At 38.4% G+C, this 21,507-nt stretch overlaps 1 protein-coding gene and 1 long non-coding RNA gene across 9 annotated transcripts; one reads left to right on the plus strand and one right to left on the minus strand.

Annotated features, from left to right (window-relative positions):
• Positions 1-11,990: 11,990 nt before the first annotated feature.
• LOC130993330 (serine/arginine-rich splicing factor SR34A-like) lies at positions 11,991-17,253 on the minus strand. Of its 8 annotated transcripts, none has more exons than XM_057918178.1 (15): positions 17,085-17,234; positions 16,891-16,980; positions 15,525-15,787; positions 15,257-15,377; positions 14,470-14,535; positions 14,139-14,213; positions 13,873-14,035; positions 13,713-13,759; positions 13,569-13,626; positions 13,376-13,425; positions 13,227-13,283; positions 12,856-12,932; positions 12,671-12,727; positions 12,486-12,546; positions 11,991-12,380 (listed from the first exon to the last, which is right to left on the minus strand). In XM_057918178.1, the coding sequence occupies exons 4-15, from the start codon at positions 15,341-15,343 to the stop codon at positions 12,360-12,362; spliced, it is 819 nt and encodes a 272-aa protein (XP_057774161.1). In that variant the 5' UTR covers positions 15,344-15,377; positions 15,525-15,787; positions 16,891-16,980; positions 17,085-17,234; the 3' UTR covers positions 11,991-12,359. The 8 variants fall into 8 exon arrangements, with proteins under 8 accessions (XP_057774161.1, XP_057774162.1, XP_057774155.1 ...); XM_057918179.1 differs by lacking the exon at positions 15,525-15,787 and adding an exon at positions 15,852-15,888; XM_057918172.1 differs by having other exon boundaries at positions 12,671-12,730; positions 17,085-17,233.
• A 3,137-nt stretch (positions 17,254-20,390) lies between these two features.
• LOC130993331 (uncharacterized) lies at positions 20,391-21,476 on the plus strand. The gene is made up of 4 exons (XR_009091636.1): positions 20,391-20,705; positions 21,120-21,158; positions 21,235-21,315; positions 21,405-21,476. It is a non-coding gene; the product is annotated as an uncharacterized LOC130993331 (long non-coding RNA).
• The last annotated feature ends 31 nt before the right edge of the window (positions 21,477-21,507 follow it).

Raw genomic sequence — 21,507 nt, forward strand, 5'->3', positions numbered from 1 at the left:
AGAGCTGTGAATGCAATGAATTCGACCTGGACGGCATGCCGTGGTTCTCATGCGATCGCAGCCATTACGTATGCTAAATCTATTTTATTATAAAATTACAGTTATTAGATGCCTACTAAATAAATCTTTCTTTTCGCAGTGAGGCGAAAGAGCCAGTGGAAGATTACGTGGAAGCTTTACTACCTGCGGAGTTCACTGGTTCAAACATACTCCGGTCCAGTAAATCACTTGCCTCCCTTAGAGCACTGGGAAATTCCGTTTGAAGTTGCAACTGATATTGTTTTGCCAAACCTTTCTCGGCGACAAGCTGGTCGACCAAGAAATCTAGAATTCCTTCAGCTGGTGAGAGGCCTACTCAAAGTGTCACAGCCCAAAACCATTTACTTCTTATTTGCAATTTATTTGAAAATTATTTATTTTTTAGTTATAAAATATTATCTATGAGTCGAGTTTGTGTTTAATCTAGTTGCGCCCCTAGTTAGATATATCACTTTAAATTATAAATTATGCCTTTAAAAAATATAGATTTATATTATCTAATACTCTCTATTTAAGATGGGACCACGATTACATTTTTTTTTACATATTAGACCTTAATTATATTTTTATTCTTATTTTCTTGATATTGGACTAATGATATAGTAAAATCCCATGACATTTTTTGTAAATTGTGAGCATTAATTTCTTTCCTTTACTAATTCCTTGAGATAAAAATTACGTGCCTTTCTTTTCAGCCACATTTTGTTATATTTATTCCTCAGCCACATTTTTTAATTCTTGGGGAGCACGCATCATTTTAATTTAATAGTCTTGTCATCATGAAATTCATTCATTTAAAGTTTATCTCCCAGTTTCCACCGCCTCATTTTTATCATGTTTACTTCTTTCCATTTTCTGAAAAGATTTCAAACCTTTCAAAACCGTAAATTCAACCATTGATGTTTCCTCTCACCACATATCTCATTCTGCAACTCTCATTCAGCTGGTAACTTTAATTATTTCTGTAGTTTCATTCAGTACATCGGTTATTTTATTTTAGGCAAAAACCAAACTCCCCAAAATCCTATTTATTCTACACAGCTAATAGAATCCATAGCAGATGCATAATCATTTTATTTTTTCTGTAATAATCAAAAGAAAAAGAAAAATAAAATGAAATTAGAAACATAGAAGTAGAGTGGAGATGGGGAGTTGTTGGTGAGCGGATGCTGGACCGCCGGTGAAGCGGCGGCGTTAATAGTTAGCGGCGTAAGCAATAGGAGAAGGGGAGCCACGCCGCCGGCGCTGTAACGCCATGGCAGCCGGCGGAGAGAAGCCTGGGTGTGCGACCGACGAGGGAGGAGCCCCGCGCGCGCTGGCTTTGGCCCCTGCCGTGCTATTCCTCGGACAGAAGAGCATGTGGCGGGCGGTGCTGCTGTCAACGCAGAGGGCGGCGATGGCAGCCCCGCTGCTGCGTCGGCCAGGAGGTGAAGGAGATGAGGACGGGGCGGTGGCACTGGCAGGCGGCGAAGAGAAGGACAGAGGGATGAGAGGCGAGGGCGAGAGATGAGGGAAGAAGGAGATAGGAAGAAGATGAGAGGGAGGAGGGCTGAGAGGGGTGAGACTGCGTGAGTTTGTGTGTTGGTGTGCGTGTGGGTGAATTTAAGTTGAGATTAGATGATGGGCTGGGGAATGGGCTTTAATTGGGGCTTAATTTTATTAAATGATTGGGCTCTTTTAATTATCCAATGAACTTGCATTTGCATATCATTTTTCAAAAGATGTCATTAATACAAATTTGGGCTAGATTATTAATTTGAACTTAGTTTTACTTAAGTATTGAGCCCAAATCTTTTTATAAGAAAAGTTCTTTAATAATTTATTAGACCAATGATTTTAAATGGTTTTATGATAATAAATTCTTAATATTTATATTTACATTATCTTTACATTTCAAATAGGCCCTTATATGTTATTATTTGAATTTATCTGACTAGGTGCGGCGCGACTAGGACATGGATTTTACTTTGAATTATCAAAATTAACTTTCAAGTTCAAGTTACAGGTGTGGGATTTATTTCAGTACATGCCGTGGTTAATTCTTGTCCATTTTAATATCATGTGTTTACCATATGTGAGTTGCATTAAATTATATCGCTAGGGGCCCGCTCAATGGGTCCAGGACATTAAAGTCCTTGGTATGCCACAATGCGATTTCATGTTAAAGTTATGGTTGCAACCAGTCGCCAGGGGCCGGCTCAATCGGTCCAGGACGGAAAGGTCCTTGGTATGCCACCGTGCGACTTTCAGTTACGAATGTATTGATCATATGTGATTCTCATTTTATTAACGTGGACAATGATTGCATGTTCCCACACTGAGTGTACCCTGTATGCTCATCCCATATTTAACATTTTCAGGTAACTAAGGTTGGAGACGCGTAGAGGATCGAATGGGCGCGTCAAGTAAATATTTTTGGAAAATATAATGTTGTAGTTACACCCACCACCTTTTGTTTTGTACAGTTTTCGAAGTCTCAAACTACTCTTGAGATTTTGGTGTAACTTATCAAGTTTAATGTTATCATATTAGCTTCCTAGCATGGCTGGCCTTCTTTTCAAGTTATTTCAAGTATTTTATTTAAAAAGTTATTTCTTGAAAATAATCCAAATCTTTATGTTATTTCCGCTGTCAAAAATTATTTAAATTTATATTTAACACTTTAATTAGATTAGGGTGTCACAAGGTGGTATCAGAGCAGGTCTACTTTCCTGTAGACTCTGCAAAATAAAAATTTTCTTAAAATGTTTTTAAGTAAAGTATGACAAATCCATTCGACCTCTACGTGCTCCGACTTAAAGGTAAATGTATTTCAAAATATTTTCATGGGGATGAGTATAAATTATTTACGTTGAAAGTATGTTGAGTTTTGCTGCAATGATTGAAGTATTATCAGAAAGTACAAGTTCAGTTCAGTATTCAAGTTATTATGTTGAAGATTATTGCAGCTATGATTTGTTAAATTTCGAGGACGAAATTCTTTTAAGTGGGTAGGTTTGTCACAGCCCAAAACCATTTACTTCATTTGCAAATTTTATTTGAAAATTATTATATTTTTTAGTTATTAAAATATATATCTATGAGTCGAGTTTGTGTTTAATCTAGTTGCGCCCCTAGTTAGATTATCACTTTAAATTATAAATTATGCCTTTAAAAAAATATAGATTTATATTATCTAATACTCTGATTTAAGATGGGACCACGATTACATTTTATTTTACATATTAGACCTTAATTATATTTTTATTCTTATTTTCTTGATATTGGACTAATGATATAGTAAAATCCCATGACATTTTTTAGTAAATTGTGAGCATTAATTTCTTTCCTTTACTAATTCCTTGAGATAAAAATTACGTGCCTTTCTTTTCAGCCACATTTTTATGTTTATTCCTCAGCCACATTTCTTTAATTCTTGGGGAGCACGCATCATTTTAATTTAATAGTCTTGTGCATCATGAAATTCATTCAATTTAAAGTTTATCTACCAGTTTCCACCGCCTCATTTTTATCATGTTTACTTCTTTCCATTTTCTGAAAAGATTTCAAAACCTTTCAAAACCGTAAATTCAACCATTGATGTTTCCTCTCACCACATATCTCATTCTGCAACTCTCATTCAGCTGGTAACTTTAATTATTTCTGTAGTTTCATTTCAGTACATCGGTTATTTTATTTTAGGCAAACACCAAACTCCCCAAAATCCTATTTATTCTACACAGCATAATAGAATCCATAGCAGATGCATAATCATTTTATTTTTCTGTAATAATCAAAAGAAAAAGAAAGAAAAAATGAAATTAGAAACATAGAAGTAGAGTGGAGATGGGGAGTTGTTGGTGAGCGGATGCTGGACCGCCGGTGAAGCGGCGGCGGTTAATAGTTAGCGGCGTAAGCAATAGGAGAAGGGGAGCCACGCCGCCGGCGCTGTACGCCATGGCAGCCGGCGGAGAGAAGCCGGGGTGGCGACCGACGAGGGAGGAGCCAGAGGCCGCGGCGCGGTGGCTTTGGCCGCTGCCGTGCTATTCCGGGCGGACAGAGAGAGCAGGTGGCGGGGCGGTGCTGCTGTCAACGCAGAGGGCGGCGATGGCAGCCCCGCTGCTGCTGTCGGCCAGGAGGTGAAGGAGATGAGGACGGGGCGGTGGCACTGGCAGGCGGCGAAGAGAAGGACAGAGGGGGATGAGAGGCGAGGGCGAGAGATGAGGGAAGAAGGGAGATAGGAAGAAGATGAGAGGGAGGAGGGCTGAGAGGGAGTGAGACTGCGTGAGTTTGTGTGTTGGTGTGCGTGTGGGTGAATTTAAGTTGAGATTAGATGATGGGCTGGGGAATGGGCTTTAATTGGGGCTTAATTTTATTAAATGATTGGGCTCTTTTTAATTATCCAATGAACTTGCATTTGCATATCATTTTTCAAAAGATGTCATTAATACAATATTTGGGCTAGATTATTAATTTGAACTTAGTTTTACTTAAGTATTGAGCCCAAATCTTTTTATAAGAAAAGTTCTTTAATAATTTATTAGACCAATGATTTTAAATGGTTTTATGATAATAAATTCTTAATATTTATTTACATTATCTTTACATTTCAAATAGGCCCTTATATGTTATTATTTGAATTTATCTGACTAGGTGCGGCGCGCGACTAGGACATGGATTTTACTTTGAATTATCAAAATTAACTTTCAAGTTCAAGTTACAGGTGTGGGATTTATTTCAGTACATGCCGTGGTTAATTCTTGTCCATTTTAATATCATGTGTTTACCATATGTGAGTTGCATTAAATTATATCGCTAGGGGCCCGCTCAATGGGTCCAGGACATTAAAGTCCTTGGTATGCCACAATGCGATTTCATGTTAAAGTTATGGTTGCAACCAGTCGCCAGGGGCCGGCTCAATCGGTCCAGGACGGAAAGGTCCTTGGTATGCCACCGTGCGACTTTCAGTTACGAATGTATTGATCATATGTGATTCTCATTTTATTAACGTGGACAATGATTGCATGTTCCCACACTGAGTGTACCCTGTATGCTCATCCCATATTTAACATTTTCAGGTAACTAAGGTTGGAGACGCGTAGAGGATCGAATGGGCGCGTCAAGTAAATATTTTTGGAAAATATAATGTTGTAGTTACACCCCAACCTTTTGTTTTGTACAGTTTTCGAAGTCTCAAACTACTCTTGAGATTTTGGTGTAACTTATCAAGTTTAATGTTATCATATTAGCTTCCTAGCATGGCTGGCCTTCTTTTCAAGTTATTTCAAGTATTTTATTTAAAAAGTTATTTCTTGAAAATAATCCAAATCTTTATGTTATTTCCGCTGTCAAAAATTATTTAAATTTATATTTAACACTTTAATTAGATTAGGGTGTCACACAAAGGACTACTACAGCGGATGCATCAAGTAGTCTGGGAAAACGAGCACCCAAAACCTGTGGTCTATGTGGCTCGCCTGGCCACACACGTAGAGCATGCAAGGGTACGGGCTGGGAGCAGTAGTTTAATTTCCTTTTATATTAAATTTCGATGGATATTGATGTTTTTTCATTCCACTAATTGATGTTCTGAAGTTGGGAGTATTGGATACTGATTGAATAAATTTCGAAGCGGTGTCATTTGCATAATATCGATGAACTAGCAAACACCATGGAATGCTCACTATCCGCCAGTAATTAATGGTTTAGCACTAGTAGCCGCCCAACAAAAACATCAGCGGCTACTGGCCGCGGATATGTATTTACTGGCGGATACTTTGATAATTAGCGGTTTTTTGATGTTTTAGAAGCTATTGCGCTTCCTGATTTGAAATATTTGAAGCAGAAAAACACGCCTTTAGTAATGACCAACATGACATGTCTTAACAATTATGAGTTGAAATTATGAATGAGACTTTGGAGAAATGAACAATGTTTTATATAAAAGTTTAGTTAATAGCATAAAACACCCAAAGTATGCTTTGTTGCATTAAACTATCAAATAAGACGTTTAGCCCAAGTAGCCGCCAGAAATTAATTACCCGCCGTGATAGCCGCTGAAATTTTTCAAGCGGCTACTGATTGCGGATAATTATTTACTGGCGGCTAGTTGCATAAATCATCTTATTTCATAATTTTATCTAGGATGCAAGTGGAAAATCATAGAAACATACTCAAAAAGATACTGCAACCTCTAATCAAAACGTCATTTGCATAATTATCATTTAAATGTACAAATACATAAGCTATTTCGATGCGGGGATGCAAAACTCGTAGATGCTACTGCCTATCTTGCGCTATAGTCGGCGGCGTGCCCATTGCCCCACGCAAGGCTCGGCGAGCCTGATATCAACGCTCCACATACATGCACGCAAAAACACCGGAGCTGCATTGATCGGCTGCTGAAACTGCTCATTCTCGTCGGCATATTGGATTTTCAACCTTCGCCATTGGAGGTTTTCCAACGGGTTGGCGACAATCGTGGTCCTTTCGAACCACTGGGACACTTCAAGCATCTTACCCAACAGGCACTGCAGCGGATATAGGGCGGCGATCACATCGAAGCGCTTCTGCGACAGGGTCTTGAACAACTGCGAATCGAAGATGTCGCAAACTCCACTCAGCAAATCCACTCGGCATGTAATGTAACGTCCATACACATGTATAGGCAAAATGAGCTGCACACGCAAATGCAATTGGTGAAGAGGAAATAAAAAATGAACTACTCCAACATATTTATACTGTAGATATATATGTGTACCGTTGTGGCATGCATCCAAGAGCCATGAGTCGAAGATACCCCCTGCCCATGCACCATATACATCTTCTTGGAATGCGGTTGCCACGTAGCAAAAACTCCGTCGGAAATCTAAACCGCCCTTCTGCCTTCGAGGGAAACATTTCCCGCCACGCTGACATCAACTCTGTGAATTCATCATCGAAATATTTCTGCAGCAATTAAACATTATATTAAAAGCATATTTGATTATAATTCTGTATCCAATAATAATATTTAATTAAATGCTTACGAATAATTCTGTATCCAATACGATAGTGGTCCTCGCATCAACACCGTCTATCAAGTCATCACCCCTCATCAACCTCGATCTCATCGTCATCATGTAGCAATCAACAGCCTGCACGTACTTAAATGTTAGTAACAAGTGACCAGACTTACATGATAACAACTGATTCATAAATTAACCAACATTGGACGAGAGGTCAGTCCTCGTGTTTTGCATAGTGGTCCAAAAGCTAAACGGGAGAGGGTGTTCGCTCTCTGCCACCGACATCGTCCGGTAGTTGCCACGGTTGCCAGCTTTCATCATACGCTCAAACCCGTCAACATACTGTGAGTCGACGGGTCTCGGCACGGCGCTGTGCACGTACGGTGATCGAAGTGCAGCCGACGGGTTCCGTTCTCGGCGGCTTCTGCGTGGAACCTCTGGTGCACAAATACTGAGGGGAACAGCAGCTACTGCCACAGAAACTGCCTCAGAAACTCCCTATAATTCACTTAAAACAACGCAAGTTAAACAATGTTGACATAATTTAAATTAAATGACTTGTAAATTTAATGCAACGACAACATACCCCACTAAACTGCTTCCAATACTCGTGCATCTCATCTTGAGTCAGGATCGGAGCCGAAGAACGGGCCGGCTCAAAAGGGTATGCTGAACTCGTGCCCGGCTCAGCCCACGAGTAGCGTGGCCCACCATAAGAACTGGACGCCTCGAATGTGGGCATTTGCCTCGTACCCATGTGCGGAGTCTGCACATGCCCAAAACTAGTCGGGCCACCAAACGGATCATGCTGCCACTGCGGGGTGTGCATGGCATCACCAGTAGTCTGTCCCACCTCTCGTGCAGGAGACTCATGTGCAGGGGATCGATGATGCGATGGGGCCTCTGAGGATGTAGGCTGCGCCGGATCGGAGTCGGGCTCGGGCTGGGGCTCGCGTCTCCTGTCAGAGTGAGATCGTGGAGCAGGTCTGGGCACGTGAACATCAGTGCTATGCGAGCATCGGCAACGCATAGCATCCAACTTGTCCTCGAACCAATTCTTAATCTTCCTGAACAGGCTGTCCTCCACGGTCCTCGCTACCCGTTCATCACTCTCGCGCATCATGTGCTGCATGCGCTGCCAATCCTCCTCGCTCCACTGTGATGGTGCAGGAGCATCCTCGTGCCTAGGCCTCGGGGCTCTGTGACTGTGAGACCTTCACCAGAATCAACGGGGTGATCGCCCCCAATGCTCTGATCGTGATGGCTGCTGCTCGATGAGGTGTCCACTAGTTGTCCCCTCGGGCGCTTGCCAGTATCCTGTCTCATACTGCGACGCTGAGGTTGATGCTCAGGAGCATCCTCGTTGTGGTCCCCACCAGTGTAGCGCGCCCGAGGCTGCCTATGACCAAAGACTCCCGGCTCTGGTACTCGAACCCCTATCCCGGCATTGACGCCTGCCACCGATAGCCAATAAGATGTCTTGGCCTCGTACTCATCGGGGATCATCTCCCATATCCCGTTCTCCTAGAAACAAAAAAAATGTAGTCAAACATTAATATTCATAAAATAAAATAATATTAACAAATAAACAACTAAATTATTACCGGAGACTCAAAAAAACTCTGTAACCCATCCAACTTGGTCTTCACGAAAGTCCACCTCCGAAATCTAGGGTAAACCCCCGCATTGCATATGGCTATGGCTGGGCCCAATTGGGAATTTTCTCAAGACCCCAAATGAATAGGACCCAGAAGGACCGTAGAAGTGATACTTTTTACAATCCTTTTTGATTGTGCTGTGCTTCAACCTGTAGTTCAAGCTCCTATACGCGCACGATCCCCAAGGAAATCTGGAAAAGGCCGGCAAATCATCCACCAGCTTCCAAGTCCAGGACTGCACGGGTCGTCGCACGTCCACTCCTAATACAAATGCGTGTAGCACCAACAAGTGGGCCACACGGAGGTACAACCCGCCGTCGGGGTCAACCACTGGATTGACGGTGTCGAAATATATATCCCGCGGTCCCGCCACTGACACCGGCTTAGAGCGGCAAAATTGTCTAATGTCTGAGCCTGCCCCAGATCGTGCTCAGCCTCGGGGTCAAAAGGATCATCCCCAAAGGACAATCCTGTCACGAGAGCGAAATCTCTCGGAGTAAACTCAACCTTCCTCCCGTTGATGTAGAAGGAGATCTCATCATCCTCATTGTCTCTCCTGATCTGAAGATGACGAGAGACAATATGGTGCAATGCAGCATTGCACTTCTGGCCCGGCTGCCAATCCAACATCAGCCCAAAGCACCCCTGCCTGAACGTATTCTCCAGTGCAAAACCGCCAATTTCGATTAGTCTCTGGACTACTGTCGATAGGTAACTAATATTGTTGTACGTACTGATCTCAACTGTTGGACGATTGATTTGCTCGGGCCTCGAATAACGGACCTATTCAATACAAAAAATAACTCAATTTACAAAACATAATAATTAACAAACATCAACTAATAATAATGCATAATTAACTATTAAATTACTAGAAACATAAATAAAAAAATATAGAACCACAATAAACAAGTATCCGCCAGTAATTAATTTTTAAGAAGTAGCCGCCTGGTGTTTTCAAACCCGGCGGCTACTTCTTAAAACGATTAATTACTGGCGGATATTAGGTAATTATGGTTCTATATGTTTTTATTAGTATGTTACAAGTTTTTAAATTCTGAATAACCCAAAAAACGTTATTATTTTATGCGTAATACAGTAAAATTAACCTAATGATCTAAATAGACGATTAAATATATCTAAATATGCTTCAACTAAATAAAAATTCTAACAACACTGAAACTATACTCAAACTTGTAACAACACTCAACTACTACACTATATCTAACATATACGAAACATATAAATAAATCAACAAATACTATATCTAAATCAAAATTCAATACTATACAAAACATATAAAAATTCGAAACATATAAATTCTAACATAAAACATATAAATTCTAACATAATGATTCTAACATAAAAATTCACCCATATACAAAACATATAAAAATTCGAAACATACAAAACATATACTTACTTAAAAATATACAAAATTCGAAACATATACAAAACATATAGATTCTTAACATATAAATATATCTAACATATACAAAACAAATAACAAATAAACTTACTTGGCCGAACATATACCAAATAATACTTAAAAATGTAGTATACTTACTTGGTTTGAAGAAGAAGCCATGGCGTGAATGGATTTGAAGAAAGACCGAATGAACTCCTCGTTTGAAAAAATGAAACAGCGGCTGCTTCTCACTCTCACACGAAAAAAATCAGTATCCGCTTGAACAAATGATGGTGCGGCTGCTTCTCAAAAATTCTACCTTAATTTAACAACAAAAATTACCCTAATGGGCCCTACCCAAGATTTCGACCATATCAAATCTTCAATGTGGTCAAAGAAATCCCACAAAAGCCGTGCCCGCTCTATCCCAATACCCGTGAATTACAATTTTCTGCAAAGCCTATAGATTCCCATACTAGAGTTGCCGGTTGAATTGTCCAATCACAATTGAATTAGCTTTAGCTCTTCAAAATTGAAAAAAATACAAAAACCATTAATATGAACTCTAATAAATAAAATTTATATATATTGTGATATAAAAACCAGTTATAAATGACATAGTACTATTATCCGTCAGTAAAAAAGTATCCGCTAGAAGTAGCCGCTTAGGGTTTCTTTCACGCGGCTAATTCTAGAGGATACGAATTACTGGCGGATACGTATGTGGTAGGCTCTATAATATTTTACTATTTCATAATACTCCCTCCGTCCACGAAATGAGTACCCATTTGTGGACGGCACGGGTTTTAAGAAATGTAAAGAGTGTAGTGTGAATAGTTTATGGGTCCCACTTTTTGAGTGTATTAATTAAAGAGATGTGTGTGGTACACTTGCCAAAAAGGGAAATGGGTACTCATTTCGTGGACGGACGAAAAAGGAAATATGGGTACTCATTTCGTGGACGGAGGGAGTATATGATTATATATTTTTTTTATCCAACATTTTCTATTATTTTATGTGTTAGGCTATATTAATTCATGTTAAATAAAATAAAATAAAAAATTCGAGACTTATTACACCACTATGATCCAAATTTGTCTAAATACAAGCCTATTATGTATTTCTACTTCATAGAATATATTTTAAAAAAAGAATACAAAATTAAGGTAAGTTTGTGTATAATAAAAAAGTAATAGGAGGATGTAAAAAATTGTACTTTAAGTATATTTGGAAACAAAAAAAAATTCTGAACCTAATGTATATATTATCCGCCAGTAAAAAATAGCCTTAAGAAATAGCCGCCAGGATAAACAACCAGGCGGCTATTGAGAGCGGCTATTTTTTACTGGCGGATAATGTATACATTAGGTTCAGAATTTTTTTTTGTTTCCAAATATACTTAAAGTAAAATTTTTTACATCCTCGTATTACTGTTTATTATACACAAACTTACCTTCATTATTTTCAAACTTAGGGCATTATACGTCAATCATCTTACAATAATTGCACATTTATCTGGTTTTGTGCATTTTTAACTACCTATCTTACACATTTTCTTACACAATTGTACTTGTGTAAGAAAAGTGTAAGAACTTTTACAAAAAACCAAGCAACCCATCACCATCAAGTGTACTTTTCGGCTTTGACTTTCAAAGTGGGTAGTTTTGCAAGACATTTTATTGATGTGGGTAGATTTAATTCCACCCCTTGCTTTATTATATCACGTGAAAGGGATTCCGAATTTGGTACAGATTATACTGTCATATTTTGAAAGCAGTATTTGGGTACATCAACACTAAACATAACCTAACCAAAAAGAAAGATCCATTTCACAAGCAAGATTTATGACCACAGCAGCCAAAAAAGTAGAAATAAAATGCTCTTTCTCAAGAAGCAAGATGCCCAGGAACATTCTAAGTTACACTATCCAAGAACACCGTTTGATTTATCTAATGACAGAAAACACTTGAAACACAGCATGCCACTAAAATGTTTCAACTCGGCAGTCTTTCTAGTTACTAATCCAAAATGCTAATATTGTCTATCTAGTCGCAGAAATCATAACCAAACAAATCTTATCCAGCGAAAAACAAATTGTGAATTAACCACATCTCTAAAACGATCACAACAAACATCCCCAAGTTCCAAGTTCTAATAATTTTCAATCTAGAATGATAGTTCCAGTCTCAAGACATCATTCGGCACCAAATCATATGCCAAGAAAGTTTTGCACCACATGAGTTTTACATTGGACACGCATTGGGAAAATCAAGGACTGCTGGACCTAGCCTGCAATGAATCAATTATACGAATAAAAAAAATGTTACAAAATCAATTTATTTAAATGTTTCAAATCCTACGGACATTTCCCTTTCATATGGAACAGGGCATTACCGGGAGCGGGGATGCAGACCTCGATTTGGACCTTGATCTTGATCTGGACCTCGATCTGGGTCTGCAAAAATATAGCAGGCAAAGCCCAAGAAGATGACTTGAGAAGTTCAGAAAGTTCCAACAGCAGAACACTGTCACGGTAATTTCAAATTCGCAATAGCTTTTAGACAAATATACCAACATACCGGGATGGTTTAACAGGCGATGCTGAGGGTGATCTTGAAGCTGATCGGTCCAGTGACCTGCTGCATAAAAAACGACTATTTTTCAGTCTCTGGAATCAGATATGAATGATATACCGTATGTGCTGCACTGAGTTCAACCAGATGCATGTGCTGGGTCTGCTTCTAACTAAACGCTATGTGCCTACCTTCTCCTTCTCGGACTTCTGCTTCTGCTGCGACTCCTACTTCGGCTTCTTGAAGGGCTGCCCTTATATTCCTTTACCTAAATTAAGTTTACAGCAGACAGACCAAAAATGCAAGGAATAAAGATACAATCATACAAACATGTATGCTTTCAATATTATCACATTTCAAAAGTGATGCAACAAAACCTCCTTGATCAAATTGCAAAGGCTTGTGTAAAATCACCTCTGGCATAACTTTAAGGTAACAACTAATAAGGTACTGGAATAAATGAACAGCAAATACTGATATGAAATTTTAAATGCTTACAGACAAACCAACCAAAAAAATGTAGGAGGCAAAAAGCAAAGAGTAGAAGAAATGTAGAAGATACCCGGATATAAGTTCTGGTCCAAGGATTTCTGAACTCACTATCATCAAGCTTACGCATCTGATGAATCAAAAAGTTTTAGCAACTGTTTGAATAAACTAAAAAGGTTGGACTCATAATTAGAATAATCTGATTAGTCAAGATAAACTTACAGCATATTTCATGTCCTCGTAATTAGTATAATCAACTAAGCCATAAGTTCCTGCAGTCAAGAAAATAAAGCTCACCATCCATATCAGATGACTCATTTCATCATAACCATAAGGTAGCTTTACAGAAAATACTTGACTATCAAGATAACAACAAAGCGGCAAACAAATATGAATGTGTCAGCAAAAGTAATACCTTCACTATCACGGGAAACTTCAGCAAAACAGACATCACCAGCTTTCCGCATATGATCCTGAAACATTTCTTGCAATGATTAGCAAACAAGTCTAGCCAAACATACAGCATCTTAGAATAGAAAACATCCTACGCTTAACTAACCTTTAAATCTTGCCAAGAAGCAGAAGACGGAAGCCCACGAACAATCACTGTTGCAAGAGGAACCAGATCAAGAGAAATCATAAAATTAGGCAAGATGCCCCCAACAAAAACAGCCATATGCAGCCAAGCATAGAAACATAATTAAGTAGAATCAGCATACCTCGATAATCAGAATGGCGGGACACACCAAATCTGCCACCACCACTGCCACTTCCACCTCCACCACCGCCTCCACCACCGCTGCCCCTTTCACTATAACCACCACCACCACCACGGCGATCACTGGAGGATGATGGTCCTCTGCCACCATGAGCAAGTTCAACCTGAATTAAGAAGAAAATTAGCGAGAAAGAAATGGAGAAAAGACACAATAAGCTTTACGAATGAAAATTAAGGGAAGATATTCGAGTTTTAAAAAAAACTCACCCTCAACCGACAGCCATCAAAGTTATAGCCATCTCTGCCCCTTATCGCATCTTCAGCATCCCGGGCATTCTCAAACTACATAAACAAAATTAGACAAATGAGGAATTGATTATTTCATACCAAAGCCTCCAGGAAAATAAAAAACATCAGAAAGTCAGATATAAACAAAATTAGACAATCAGGAATCGATTATTTAACACCAAAGCCTCCAGGGAAAAATAAAAAACATCAGAAAGTGAAATACAAATGCTTCATTTGCATTAAAATATCCCAAATATATTTTAAAATATATCTTGCGCACAGCAAAACCCAGTGTATGGAAGAAAATTACCTCCACAAAACAATAGCAAGGAGGACGAGGTGGAATCTTCAGTTCAATATCCAAGATGCGGCCATACTGAAAGAAAAGAATAATGAACAAATTATGTTGATTATTAATGCACTGGACAAGAGACAGGCAGTAAAAGGTTTTTCAGAGTTATTTCAGAGTTGATTACACAATAATTCACAGTGCTTTACATTTCGAATCAAATATGAACTATCAATCTTGAGAATTTCAGTCATGAACTTTCAGAAATTTAAAATTGTAACATTTTACTGCCCAGTATTATGACATAAATACTAGAACTTGTCCCATTACTATCACAAGGATATTTTTAGCATTTTTGAAGTGGGGGAGGAGACCCATACATTCGAGGTTAAAGGTAAAAAGTAGAAAAATAATTAATGACATAAGAATCCAAAAATAGCAAATCATGAATTCATAAATGTCAACTTTCTGCTTGGATAGAAAGTATTGTTTGTATTGCAACTGAAAAACTATGAAAGTTGAATGATAATGAAAAAGTAGAAGTTCACTTTGCAATTGAAAAATGGATTTAGGTTTATAATTTTTTTATGCAACTAAACCTTTATTTCTGCATCAGAATTGACATGCATCTCTAACAAAAATAATACAACATGAGGAAGAATTGTGGACAATAATTTCCTCCTGCAACAATGATAAGTAACCCAACTAAAGTCCATAAGATATTACAAATTGAGTTGGGTACCGAAAAATACATAATCAAATTTAGTCAAACCAGACAATCAAAAAGAAACATAATAAAATAACAAACCTTGTAAAATAAGTCTTCGACTTCTGATTCCCTAATATCAGCAGGAAGGTTTCCGACATAGATAGTGCGAGAGAAACGGCCACTCATTCTTGGTCTTTGTAGGTGAAGTCAAAGAAATATTCTGCAGATAGAAAACACTTATGAATGGGGAGACAAGTTAAAAGCAGTCAACAACGCCAGCTTAGGTAACCCTATATGTCTTCTGTCATCATTTGAATGATTTGACAAGGAAAAAAAATCAAAGAAGAACAAAACTTATGAAGCAAACCAAGAGAGCAATCCTTGAGGTGAGCGGTGCTCCACAAGCTCCGTTGCTCATATGCTCCAAGATACTCCAAAGCAATTATTTATTCGAATTAAAATATGATCTCCTCATCCTCTAAATTTTTGCCAGATCAAAAGCTCTTCAGAGAGCGAGCAAGTACTTCCAATTATATAAATATACCAAAAACTCCACCCTGACTTCTCCCACTCCCATTCTACATCCCTACGTATGATTGCAAAGCTCATATTTGTCCAAGCGCTTGACATCTATCATAAACAAAGCATTTGTGTCATGAAATGAGACAATATTGTCATATACTGATGTATTCACCTTATTCAGACTTCTTTACACTGCGGAAAAAATGGTCCTGGAATATATGTAAAAAATCAGGGTCCAATATTGACAACCCTTTCTTTGACATGATTATAAATAAGTGGTAAAATGTTTATTTGAAAAAAAAGAGGAACAAAGGGCCCTAAATAGCAATTTAAGAACGTTCTGACTATCAAACATATTTCACTCAGAATTTTGGCAATATGTCTGTTTATCCACCAGGAAGCAATTCATGGAGAAACAAGATACAACAAGACAAATTATAAAACCAGTGAATATACACAAGAGCCTTGAAAGAACAAAAGCAAAGTGTATTTACAAAAGATACTTTCCCAAGGCTTTCAGCTTTATCATGGACTATTGTCAGCACAAAAAGAGAAAGTTATCCTCAAATATAAATTTCATGGAATATTATCTCATAATTTTTCAAAAGAATGCAGCATATAAAAATTAGGGTAAATATCATATTAAACCTCAAATTACACCTTCTTTATCAAAAATGTCACAAACTATAAGAAATGTTTTTTAAAATCCCAAACTATTAGGTTTGTATCAAAAATGACCCACGTCCAAATTCCGGTCCGCAGAATCATGACATTTCTTATAAAACAGGAATAGTTTGGGGTTTAATATGATATTTACGCTAAAATTTATATTAACAAAACTTACATTGCTACAGTTCAATAAAATTAATGTAAAGTTGAACATATACCAAAATCTTTCAAAATGTTTCCCAAACAAGAAGGCAAAAGGCTATGTGATATAGATTCAAATGCCAATGCATTTCATTTTCGTCAACTGATTCCTAGATCTAAAGCGGCGTTCAAGAATTTCATATAAACAAATTCTACTGATACAATTAACAATACATTCGAGAGCTTGGAATTGAAAATTGAAGATAATGCCTGATTTAAATTACGCAAAATCAGAATGATAAATCCCCAAATTCCATTCCAGCGCGAACATAATAATGCAAAATCGCTCATAAACCCGAACAGGGGAACGAATTACGTCCACGCATGCAGTATAGACATACCCGAACAGACAATAGAAACTCCTCGCGCAAATCAACTTTCTGAAGCAGAGACTCCAACGACTCGTAGGGTTAGGGTTTCCTCAACTTAATCTGGTGAAGTAGTCATGAAAAATCATGAGTTTAGCAAGCAATGGATTATGAATGTCGGGAATTAAGATAAAGAAAATTTAGAAACTGCGCGATTTCTCACATACCTCTTTTGTAATTTTTGGGCGGCGCTTTTGCAAATTTTTCGCATTCGCTTCCCTGCTAGCGTGCTTTAGGGCTCACCTTGTGGCACCGGGATCTATTATATTCCTTTTTCCGGTTTTGATGGGAGGGTGCTGTGGTTTTCAAAATATGGATATAAACCCCCAATGTTTTTTTTTTTTAGAACCAACTCCCCAAACTGTTAGATTGATAAATTTATCGTGATAAGACGAGGGAGTAACGAAAATTTCTTCCTTTAAATTCCTTCATTATTTTCTCTAATTTTCTACAAAAGATAATTCTACTATTTTTCATTCCTTCTTTTCTACAAAAGAATAATGGGTTTGAGAAAAAGAGTGAAAAAGTAAAATAAAATAGATAGTAATGTGTTCAAGTAAAAAATGTAATAAGTAGCTTTAATTAGGGGCTTAATTTCCTTAATTTTTTTTAAAAAGGAAAATGATTCAACTCCATTGGGACGGAGAGAGTAATACTTCCTCCGTCCCTCAAATAACCATCCCCAAAAAAAACTTCTCTTTCTATTTTTAGACACTATCAAAGTATTGCATTATTAATAAGGTTATTGACGCCTAAATACACTAATTTTAGGGTTATTTTGATTTTGCACATGATTTTGAAAGGAATAAAAAATACATGAACGTTAATGATGTAGCAATTTTACTGTAAATTTAATTTTTACCCAAATTAAAGCTGACATGATAAGTCCTAATGTAGGACAGGAGGTTGTTGGTTTGTTGGCGGATTCTTCACAACCGGCTTCCTACTCTTGATTGTCTTATTCGACAAGGCCTTATCACTCCGAACTTTTGTCCCTTGTGTACGAGTGTTGCGGAGCCTATTAATAATATCTTTTGGCAATGTTCTCAGGTGTAGTCTGTATGGAAGGTGTTCCTAGGATGGTTTCAGTGTGAGCAGTTGTTGGAATGTATTGACATTCATAGCTTTCCAGTGCAGGCTTGGAATGCTTCTTTTAGCACTCTTGTCGGGAATTATTGGAAAACTGGGATTCTCTCCATCATTTGGCAGATTTGGAACATTTGAATGAGGAGATGTTTGATGGAGGCACGTTCTTTCCTAACAGTGTCCTTAGCTTCGTTAAGGTCGCTTTCAAGGAAGCTGATGAGAATGGTGTTTTGGGGCCGGTTTGCTTTGGTCGGTGATGCGCCGTGCCCGCTCTTTGTTGAGCTTGCTTCTCTCGTGTTCTCTTTGAGCCTGGTGGCTTGGGGGCAATGGTTAGGCCGGAGCTCCCGAAGCCACTTTCCGCTCTTGTTTTTTCTTTGCTCCTTTGTTGGTTTTTAGACGGGTACTCTTTTTCCAATATAAGGTTTTCCCGCGAGGGTTTTCTTATATAGGTTTTAACGAAGCTCGGCCCTTAGTTTGCTGTTTGTGCTCTCAAGGGTTTTAGGTTCTCCTTTTTTCTTTTTTCTTTTTTATATACAACCTATATTTAATTTGATATGTTCACAATATCATTTTTACTTCGATTTATAGCAATAGGATCCACAAACTCCACTTACAACAATAGTGAGACCAAAACTCCACTCACAACAATACCCACTATTATCAATTAGTATCCATCACTTTTCTTAAAACTCCTATCATTCACAAACTAGAAATAATATCGTGAACTAATGGAGTAATATATACTCCCTCCGTCCCATTATTAATGGCACGTTTTCCTTTTTGGGTTGTCCCGTTATTGATGGCACGTTTCCTTTTTTGGAAAAATTAGGGCTCATTAACTACAACTAATAAACTTAATTTAAGGTCAATTAAAACTTTAGCTCTCTCTCTATCGTATCGTCCCTCTCTCTTCTCCCCCCAAAATTTCTCATTCGGTCACACCTCTCCACTGCGCCGCCTTCTCCACCTCCTCCGGATCTGCGCCGCCGCCTCCACCTCCGCTGGATCTGCGCCGCCTCCATCGCGCCGCCTCCGGATCTGCGCCCGCCTCCTCCACCTCCGCCTCCTCCAGATCTACGCCCGCTTCCTCCACCTCCACCTCCGCCTCCTCCAGATCTGCGCCGCCTCTGCATCTGCACCACCTCCGTCGCACCGTTGCAGTGGCGCAACAACCTCCTCATCTCTAATCCACTTCCTTCTCGCCGACCTCCCTCTTGAACAACAAGTACGGGATGTGGGGGCTAGGGTTTACAGAGGGTGGAGCGGCCACCACCAACCTGTTGGTCGCCGGAGTTCTGTAAACGGGAGGGAGGGAGAGGTCAGGACGGAAAGGGGAAAATGATGTACTAAATTTCTTAAATTTCTTTAAGCACTTCTTGAATTTGGGGGAAATGATGTAGTGAATTTCTTTAATTTCTTTGTTGGTTGTTTGAATGATAGTGGTTGTTTGAATTTCTTTGGTGGAAGCCGGCAGCGGCCTCGCCGGTGGCGGCAGCGGCAGCAGCAGATTTTTGGAGTAACAAAGCCTCCTTTCTTAACCATATTTACATTCAATTTTGGGAAGAATTTTTAATTTTTGTTTGGTTTCTGCCATGGAGAGAGGGAGAGAGGGAAGGGAGAGATAGGACGGGGGAGGAGCCGACGAGGCGGCGCTCGCCGGCGCCGGCGCCGCCGTGTACCGGTGAGGCAGAGAGAGAGGCAGTGTGTGTGACTGTGTGTGTGTTTTTAATTAAAATAACACTACACATCTAATTCCCTTAATTCTACTTTTCTTAATCTCCGTGCCGAAAAGAAACGTGCCGTTAATAACGGGACGGAGGGAGTATTAGATAGTAATAGCTGTTTATAATCAAGAGAGTAAGAGCAATAGAGTAGAAAAGTTTAACAATAGCGCATAAAGAATGAATAAGAACTGGAAGTAGAAGAGAAAAGAGTATAGAATTATTAACGCAACTGAATAATTTTGAAGGTGGAAGAAGAGTTATTTTTATAGATAAAATTGAGGGGGGAAATCTGAATTTGAAATTTAAAGTTCATACTATTTTTTTTTCATCTTTTTGAAATTATAAAAAATCGGTCATAAACTATAACTAACCTTAAAGAAAATCAAGATGAAAATATGTCTCGGTTTGACATAGTTGTGTTTGTTTCCATTACTTAATTCACTTTAATTCTATTTGTTTTACTTTAAGGGTGTGATCTTTTTTACGAATATATATATAGGGTCCGCTTAGATAGCAAAGGTCCCCTTATAGTTAGAATTCAGAAGTAATATAGACCATCGATCTGTCATAATTCGACGGTCCAGATTATATCCTGTCAAAAATTCCATTAATTAAAATTCTCTCTGCAAACTGGTTTTAAACGTGAAGGGGTTAAAAGGGTCAAACTCACCAGGTCCTTTATATGGAAACTCATTCAATTCCCTGATTCCCCTCACCTTCCCGCTGGATGGTGATCGAACTCGATTTCTACCCTTTTAATTCAAATCCCTGATTCCCCTTACCTTCCCGCTGGATGGCGATCGAACTCGATTTCTACCTTTTTAATTCAAATCCCTGATTCCCCTCACCTTCCCGCTGGATGGCGATCGAACTCGATTTCTACCTTTTTAATTCAAATGTTCGTTCATTAGGTTTTTTGGAGAACTGTCGTTTCACTTTGTTCGACTGTTCACATCATGGGTCGTGGGAAGGCGAAAGGTAATATTGTAGAAAAATACCAATACTCGTTGACTATATGTTTATTCTATTGAATATTTGTGCAGCAGGTCATGATACTTTCGCTGAACCCACATTTTGATGTTCAATCGTTGGAAATCACGGTCGTGGTGGAATATTTTGCTGTATATTTGCATTTTTCGTGGGTGTTTTGAAATGTTGGGTATATTTTGGTTAAGTTAAATCATTGAAACTGAGTTATTGCACATGGTTTTTTGTTAAAGTAGAATATTTTCGTTCGGAAACATTAACTAGTTTGTTCATAATAAAATGTTCCGATTACTAATTGTTCTGTATACATATGTAGTTCAAGGTAATAAAATATCCCTAAATATTTGTTATGAATTTTGCTAGATTTATATGTAGTATTTATGTGCTACCTATACTATTTTGCAGATTTTCCACTCGATTTTGGTAATGCCATTATTGTTCAAGGTAACCTATGTGTGTGTTTATACGTGCGTTTCAATAAAGTTATACTTTTTCTAACTAAACACATAATACAATGTAGATACTGATTCTGACCAGTTTAATTCGCCGGTGAAAAAGCAAACTAAGGTTGTTAACCCACGTCTTTCGTGTAGTGAGAAAGGTAATATTTTTTTATGATGCTCTGATTTTAATGATGTGTATCAGTTTTTAAGCGCAATAAGCTGCTGATTATATTGAATAAACCAACAGGAAAATCAAAAGAACTTATGTTTCCTATTATTCGTGGATCGTCGTCTACAGGTGCCAAACGGAATCTAAATAATGGTATTTTAAGTTGATTCGTTGAATTTTT

This window comes from Salvia miltiorrhiza, chromosome 7, assembly GCF_028751815.1.
Source record: "Salvia miltiorrhiza cultivar Shanhuang (shh) chromosome 7, IMPLAD_Smil_shh, whole genome shotgun sequence".
NCBI lineage: Eukaryota > Viridiplantae > Streptophyta > Magnoliopsida > Lamiales > Lamiaceae > Salvia > Salvia miltiorrhiza.

Bases quoted from the DNA above. Each gene is read 5' to 3' on its own strand.
- LOC130993330 (XM_057918171.1), bottom strand. From the start codon at position 15,343: ATGAGTGGCCGTTTCTCTCGCACTATCTATGTCGGAAACCTTCCTGCT. The intron at 14,536-15,256 runs GTTTGTTATTTT...CTTTTCTTTCAG, and splicing joins TCGAAGACTTATTTTACAAG to TATGGCCGCATCTTGGATAT. The intron at 12,381-12,485 runs GTAATGCCCTGT...GATTCATTGCAG, and splicing joins GGTCTGCATCCCCGCTCCCG to GCTAGGTCCAGCAGTCCTTG.